Source organism: Nyctibius grandis, chromosome 16, assembly GCF_013368605.1.
Source record: "Nyctibius grandis isolate bNycGra1 chromosome 16, bNycGra1.pri, whole genome shotgun sequence".
Classification (NCBI taxonomy): domain Eukaryota; kingdom Metazoa; phylum Chordata; class Aves; order Nyctibiiformes; family Nyctibiidae; genus Nyctibius; species Nyctibius grandis.
This window is the reverse complement of record NC_090673.1, coordinates 5226876-5233864: the sequence shown is the minus strand read 5'-3', so window position 1 is coordinate 5233864 and position 6989 is coordinate 5226876. Positions and strand designations below refer to the sequence as shown.

At 59.5% G+C, this 6989-nt stretch overlaps 1 protein-coding gene across 1 annotated transcript; it reads right to left on the bottom strand.

Annotated features, from left to right (window-relative positions):
- Positions 1-5246: 5246 nt before the first annotated feature.
- On the bottom strand, positions 5247-5630 carry QRFP (pyroglutamylated RFamide peptide). The gene has a single exon (XM_068414245.1). The coding sequence runs from the start codon at positions 5628-5630 to the stop codon at positions 5247-5249; it is 384 nt and encodes a 127-aa protein (XP_068270346.1).
- Positions 5631-6989: the final 1359 nt, after the last annotated feature.

Here is a 6989-nt window from a genome sequence, read left to right as displayed (position 1 = left end):
GTCGTGTTTGTGTGTTAGCGAGGCTTTTCAAGCCCAGTTACCTCCCCTTAGACTCTGCGTCTGAACAGAGGGGTTCCCTGTTCGGGTGGCTCAGGGGACCCTTCGGCACAGCGGGCTGCCCAGAGCCAGGCAGCAGCACCTCTCTGCGTCCTGTTGATCTGGCTCTGAAAAGTCAGGAGAGAGAAAAGATGCACAGAATAAAGACTGTGTCATCACCTCCTTTGAAGCAAAGACTTTGCTGTGGTCTTCAATGAGATTTAGATCAGAGATTTGACTTGAAACTTCTCTTCCTGTTAATTGTTTGTATTCTGTAATTCACCTGGTGGTGTTTTTCCTCCCTCCTCTGCTACGAAGTGACCTGTGAGTTTCTCTCCTCAAGACGGTTCTGGCTGCTCCCTTGTCTCTAGTCGTGCGCTGGCTGAAGCACGCCGGACGCGATGCTCTGAGCACAGACCTGAAGCCAAGAGCTTCCCACCCATCTCCCTCCAGACGCTGGCACGCCGTAGGGCCGCAGTGCTCGCTTTGCAGGTTTTCTGTCTAAAAATTGGAAATACTGTTGTTCCCAAAAGCCTGTCTTTGTTTTCTGGTTTTGGACTACCTTCGGCCTTCCCAGCAAATCTTGAGGGAGGGATGTATCCAGGTACCGAGTAGCCTCTGAAATGAGGCACTGCCTTGATTAATGAAGATGCTAAAGAGCAGAAAAGGATGAGAAGGAAACAAGGGCAGACGCAAGCGAGCGGCGTGCCCAAGGTCCCGCAGTTGCTCAGTGATATTTTAGGGTTATAACCTCTCACGCAATTTCTAATCGCTTTGACAAGTCCCTGGTGAAACCTGTCAGTCCTGGCTCGGGGAACCACTCGCTCGTGGGCCGTGGCAACAAGGCTCAGCAGAAACTTTGCCTGCTGTGACAGCGATTGCATTGGGCCGCTTCTAAATGAGCGTGATGGCAAGGAGAGGGGAGGGTGCTGTTGGCAAGTATAAATGTAACGAGCCTGCGCTCGGCAAGGCTCAGGCTGCTTTCAGCAAAGTGGTGGTGTCCGGTGAACGTGCATGCAAAGCTGCCAGGGGTTCCTGGTGGTTTTGTGATGATGACCCTGGCAAAGATTAATGTCCAGGCTGCTCTTTGTGTACATCGCGAGCATAAAGATTGCATACGGTGAATAGCTGAGGGGAGATGGAGAAGCTGAACCTGTCCCTAAGTACAGTCACTCCTGGTCATCTTGTCTCTGCTGAGGGACCAGTCCGTGGTGTGGTGGGAAGGCAGGGGCCGGCTCACCTGGCTGCGGAAGGCCCTGGGGTCTGCAGTGTTCAGAGTGAAAGAGAGGGGATGAAAGGCTAAATTTAGCTGAGTACAGTAGGAGTTGATTTAACAGATCGATGCATTTAACAGTTTGATTGCTCCAATTTTCAAGGCTATTGAGCTTGAAAGTGAGAGTGCTCTGGGGGAAAAATAGCTGTGTTTGTGTTTTTGTTTTGGTTTTCGTGTCTTTGAAATTACAATGTTCACTCTTCCCTTTAATGTCGTCCTGCCTTTTGTTGAGAAGTTGCTTGTCACAAGATGTAAAATGCGGTCAGTGTTTTATGCTCTTTTTCTCAAAAAAATGTTTTTAAAGATAGGCTGGTGTGGCAGCCTGTCTTGTGGAGGTGCTGCTGGACCAGCGGCACTCTTGGGTGTGCGGCATTGCTGCCTGCCCCTGGGGACGATCCGGGGCGAACTGACAGCCTCTTCCTTGTTTGAACATTAATCTTTTCACGATTGAAAAGAGAGGAAAATATACCTAAGCTCTGTGTCACCTCTGAAGAGCGAGTTTCTGGCATCACACGTGCATCTAAAAGCGGGCTGGCATCAGAGCAGGACAGGCTTCTGGTCCGAGGGTGCGCCCTGGCCTGGGTGGGATGCTGGGAGTGATGCTCCCGGATCAACCTGCTTCTCTGGGCAGTCCTGACGCCTTGGCTGTGTGTTGGTGCTCCTGAAGCCGTGGGGTTAGGAAGAGCCCTGCAAGTCATTTGAGTGTTTAGGCTGGGCTCAAAACTGTCCTCCCTGGTAGTGGAGTGCTGCTCAGTGTTTTGTTGGTGGTAGATCCAGCTCAGCAGGAAGGTTACCTGCAAACCAGGCTACGCTGAACTGTTTCCAGCAATCTCCCCCCTGTCAAAGGTTGTGTGTGTGTCCTAACATCCCGTCTGCTGATAACGGTCCTACCTGTGCTCCCGAAGCCGCAGTGCTGAGTGACCCAGTTGTGATGCATCAGCCCCTTCATGAGTCCCTGGGACACGATTAAATCAGGCTCTTTTTCTACAGAGGATCCACTTGGGTTTATGAGATTTGCTGTGCCCGTCGTGTGTGTTTGTAGTGCTGCAAGTGTGCTCGGGCTGGAGGAGAGATGAGGAGCAGCCCATGGGAACAGAGTGGATGAGCGGAGATGGGGCTGGAGCAAGGATGAGGGTTGTGCCCTGCTCAGGGAGGGGTAACGGGGTGTTTTACAGAGGGTCCCAGCAGCGGTGATGTTGGCAGCAAGTCTGTTGGTCCTTGCTGCTGGGTGCACTGGCCGTGTGTAGAAGAATCCAACGCCTGTTTGATGCCGTCTCTTTGTAGGTGCTGGTGCTGCAGGCAGGTCGTCCTGCCTTGTCCATGCTCAGCTCTGCTGCCTGCCTGGCCGTGCCGCGAGGGACCCAGCTCCCTACGGTTGGGTGTGCAGGTGGGCTGTGAGCTCTCCGGCTCTCAGGGGTGTTGGGGGTCTGGGTGTCCATTCACTTTTACCTCCTCCTCCCCGCCAGCCTCGCTCACGACGGAGCAGTTAGGAAGAGCCTGGAGCGCTGCCTTTCCCAGGCACATCAGCCATCCTCACGCCTGCCAAGGGGGGCTTGGGGGCTGCTGCAGCCCCTCACCTGCCCGCTCTACCTCACAGCCTACGTGCATCACAGGGTGATGGCGTCGCCTACATGCCATGGAGCTGCCCATCAAGGAGCCCCCCGGGTGCACGGGCTGAGCCCAGGTGAGTGCTGTGGAAAGCGCTGGCTTTTACTTCTAAATAAGTTACACTGAGGGTTATTGCACTTCAGTTGAAGCCTCGTTATTCGTGCGGTTTTATCATGTTGCTCTGACTCTGTTCCTCTCCTGGACTAGAGAGCAGGAGCCCAGGCACCCCCCGGCCCCAGCACCACTCCGCAGGTCACCTTTCCCTTCCCGCAGCAGACGGTGCCACTTTTCCCTGCAGCGATCCATCATGGCAAAGCCAGGGATTTACCGGCCCTCGCTAGCCCAGCGCTGCTCCAGAACTCTTTCCCCTTCCTCCCTCCCATCCCTCCCCCAAACTCCAGCGCAGGGTAAAATTGATCAGTGCGTGTTTATTGATGGTTTGAACACTCAAAAGAAGGGGGGGGGGGCGGAAAGAGACGTTGCCATAGAAACATCGATAAAGCTCCCGTCTGCGGTGCGTGATGCGAGCGCTGCGGCCCCCGAAGCGACGGCTCCGGTGGGGTGGGAGTCGAGAGGGATCGGAGGTGGGTTTGGGGGTGCCCGGGGTGGGGGGCTGCGTGGGCTCAGCCACCCCAAGTGCTGCCGGGTTTGTTGGTCCCTGCGGTGCGAGATGGTTCCTGTAGCAGAGACACAGGGGAAGGAAAGGACCTTCCTCGCCTTCGCCCTGTGAGGGCCAGATCCTGGCATCACCCGTATCCCTTCCCGTATCATGGGCAGTGACCCACGCGTTGCTCCCCGGAGCAGCCTGCCCTTGCGCCTCCGCCGCTCCTCGCCCGGCCTGGCTGCCCCACGGCGGGGGTTCTCCCGCGGGTTCCAGCTCGCCTCCATCCAGCCTTCGCTTACGCACCGATCCTGCTGTGAGAACATCTCGCACCAGCCCTGGCAGCGCTGCGCTAAGCGCTCTGTCTGCTCGATGGATATCACAATGCACCTCTTGGAGCCTGATTTTTATTTTTTTATTATTTTTTTTTCTCCCCCCAACCAAGTCCTGCCGCGGTCTTTGATTTTGAAGGTGCAATTTAGCGCTTGCAAATAACTGCCTTGCTCCAGTTTTGTGCCTGCGATGAAATATTAGCAGTCGTTTGGCGTCGAACTTGCCGTTAGTGCCTGCAAGCCAGGCAGTCAGACCGCTGATTGCTAATATCTCTGCCTGCAGCGGCAGGCGCAAAAGCGAACGTCGGCGTTGGCAGAGCTAAATCTGCCCAAAGGAGGAGGCGGTCGCTGAGGAGTGGGGCTTGTCCTCCGCAGCCGTGGCCGTGCTGGCTTCTGGGGCTGGCAGTTCCCCAAGCTGCACCGCTGGGAGCAGAGGGGACTGGAGAGCGGGAGGACACCGGGCACCCCTTGGTGGCCCCGGGTGGATGGAGGGGTCCTTGTTTCACCCCGTCTGCACCCACGTTTCTGCAGCAGCTACAGCTTGGGAATAGGTGGTGAGGGGGTTAGGAGGGGCCAGGCTTTCAGGGAAGTGCTGGGGTGATGTGACAAGGAAGCTGAAGGTCAGTCATCACCATCTCACCCTCATAAGGACTCTGGGGGCACCTGAGGACGGGCCTCGGGGTCAGGGCGTGAGCGGGGCAGTGGGACTGCAGCAGCACTGGGGATGCCAGGGCAGGTTTCCGTGCTCACGCCAGCGATTTCTAAGGACAAGGTTTTCTCTGAACCCCGCTGCTCTGGCCCGGTTTGCACGCAGGAGCTGGCTCTTGTAAGTGGCGTCTTGACACTAAGCAGAATTTGCTGCCAGAGGGACTTTTCCGTAACAGGCAAGAGAGCAGCAGCTCTGCAGGGAGCTCTGAGGGACCTGCTGCTCCGACAGCCCTGCCCTGGGCGGCAGCTGCAGGCAGTCCCCAGGGGATTGTCCCCACCAGGACTGTCCCGCTGTAACCCTTCAGCCCACCTCCCTCCAGCCTCGCCGCCTGGCCCTGCCACCTCTGCCTGTCCCGGGGTGCCATCCCCGCTCTCTGCCTGCAGTGCTGGAGACCCGGCGTGGGGCACTTGCACCGTGCCCCAGCGAAGGCTGCGTGTGGCTGGGGGAGGGACGCGGTGGCTGCATTTTAAGGCACCCTCATCTTCTTCCATTGCACCGGCTGGGAACAGGGATGTGACACCTGTGGCAGGGCTGCAAGTGGAGCAAACGCGATGTCCCCCCTCACCAAGACAATCCCAGCAGCAAACCCCCCCCACAATACCCTTTCGTCCCAGCAAACCCAGGTGAAATGGAAGGGAAGGATGGGACGGGGCGACCCGCAGGAGGTGGGGGGTCGAGTCCAGGCCCTCACCTCCCGAAGCGGAAGGTGAAGCCCCCTTTTCTCCTGCTGTAGCTGCTGAGCTCCTCGGCCAGGCTCCCCAGCACACCGCTGCGCTTCTCCCCTCCGCGCGGCAGCAGCCCCGAGCCCCGCTGCCTGCCCCGGCTGCCCTCCGGGCCGTAGCCCCGCAGTGCCTGGGCGATGCCCAGCAGCGTGCCCAGCTCCTCGCTGTGGCTCCGCTTTGCTCCTGCCCTCCAGCAGCCACCCACGTCCTCCGCCACCGCCGCCGCTTGCCAGCTGGGCTGGAGCAGGGTCCCTTCCCTGGGGTCTCCCGCCTCCTGCCGCTCGCTGGGGGGGAAGCAGGCCCCCAGGCTCAGGAGGAAGAGGCAGGACAGCGAGTAGGGTGCTTTCATCTGGGGAAACAGAAGAAGGGAAAGACAGGTCGGTGAACTGCAGAGCATCCTCGGGCAGCGGCTAACGCAGCAGCCAGGACGTGAGGCCCTTCCTCCTGCCACAAAGGCTCAGAAAGGGCTAATGGCTTTTATTATTATTATTATTATTATTATTATTATTATTATTATTATTATTATTATTATTATTTTTTGCTGCAGACATTGCCTTACAAGTCCCTGCTGGTGACAGGGGCAGGGGTGTCTCCCCTGTGCTTGCAGGGTGGGGGGCTGCCACGGGTGCTCCTCACTCCTGCGCCGGACCCAGCTGAGCCCGAGCCCCTGCCTGCCCTCCCCAGCACCCCGCTGCCCCTGGGCTGTGCTTTGGGGTGCTCCCTGCCTTGTCACACCTCGCCGCTGCTCTGCGCTTTCCCCTTTTGCACCCAGGTGCCCCTTGTGGAGCCAAATCGCTGGGTGCAGCCAGAGCCGGCAGCACCTTCCCAGCGACCGGTGCTGCTGGATCCCGCTCTGGTGGGTGCCCAGCCCAGCCCTGCCCGCTGCCCCCGCCGTCCCCCGACAGCCTTCGCCCCCTCGTCGGCCGTGCTGCTGCCGAGGCAGGGGACGAAAGCAGGCACACGGGAGCAGACAGACAGACAGACACGCCAGCAACTCACCTCTCCGCCTCGGGCGATGCCCCCGCGCCGCCTGCCCTGGCCCTGCTCGGTGCCCAGGCTGAGCTGGCCAGCCTGCCTCGCCCGCTGTTAAATACCCGCCGGCGCTAATTGCCGTGTCACCCCGGAGCGCGTGGCTGCGGCTGCAGGGAGCAGAGTCGGGGAGGGGGGGGACAGGGGCTGGCCGAGTGGCCGCCATGGGAGCATGGCACCACTGCTGATTAACGCGGCTCCTTCGTTTGCTGCCTCATTTGGAGGAGAGGCAGAGGCTGGTGCGTGCTGGGCTGGAGCTGGCCGTGGGTCACCAGCGCTGGTGGGAGGGAGGGTCTGGTCTGGGGGCACCAGTGCCCCCCACTCCCTTGGCTGGTGCATGCTGGTGTGCGGCTGTTGGGGGGCCCAGAGGTGAGTGCGAGTGTGGTGGGTGCACAGGCACCGGCGGAGACCCCCGAACCCCAAACCTGCTCAGGGACTGGCCCTGCATGGACAAGCCCAAGTGCTCCCACCCTCCTTGGCCAGTGCATGCAGCTACTGGTGCTAAAGGTCCCCAGCCCCTGGCACTGAGCTGTCCCCTCCTGGGTCCATCCTGGCCTGGGGCAGAGCAGGGTGCGGGGTGGGCAGCACCCCACTGCTCAGGCAGGCACGGGGGAGCGGGTCCCCTCGGCACCGAGAGCCGCCACCCTGAGGTCCGGCGGCACCTGGGTTTGGGCTGCAG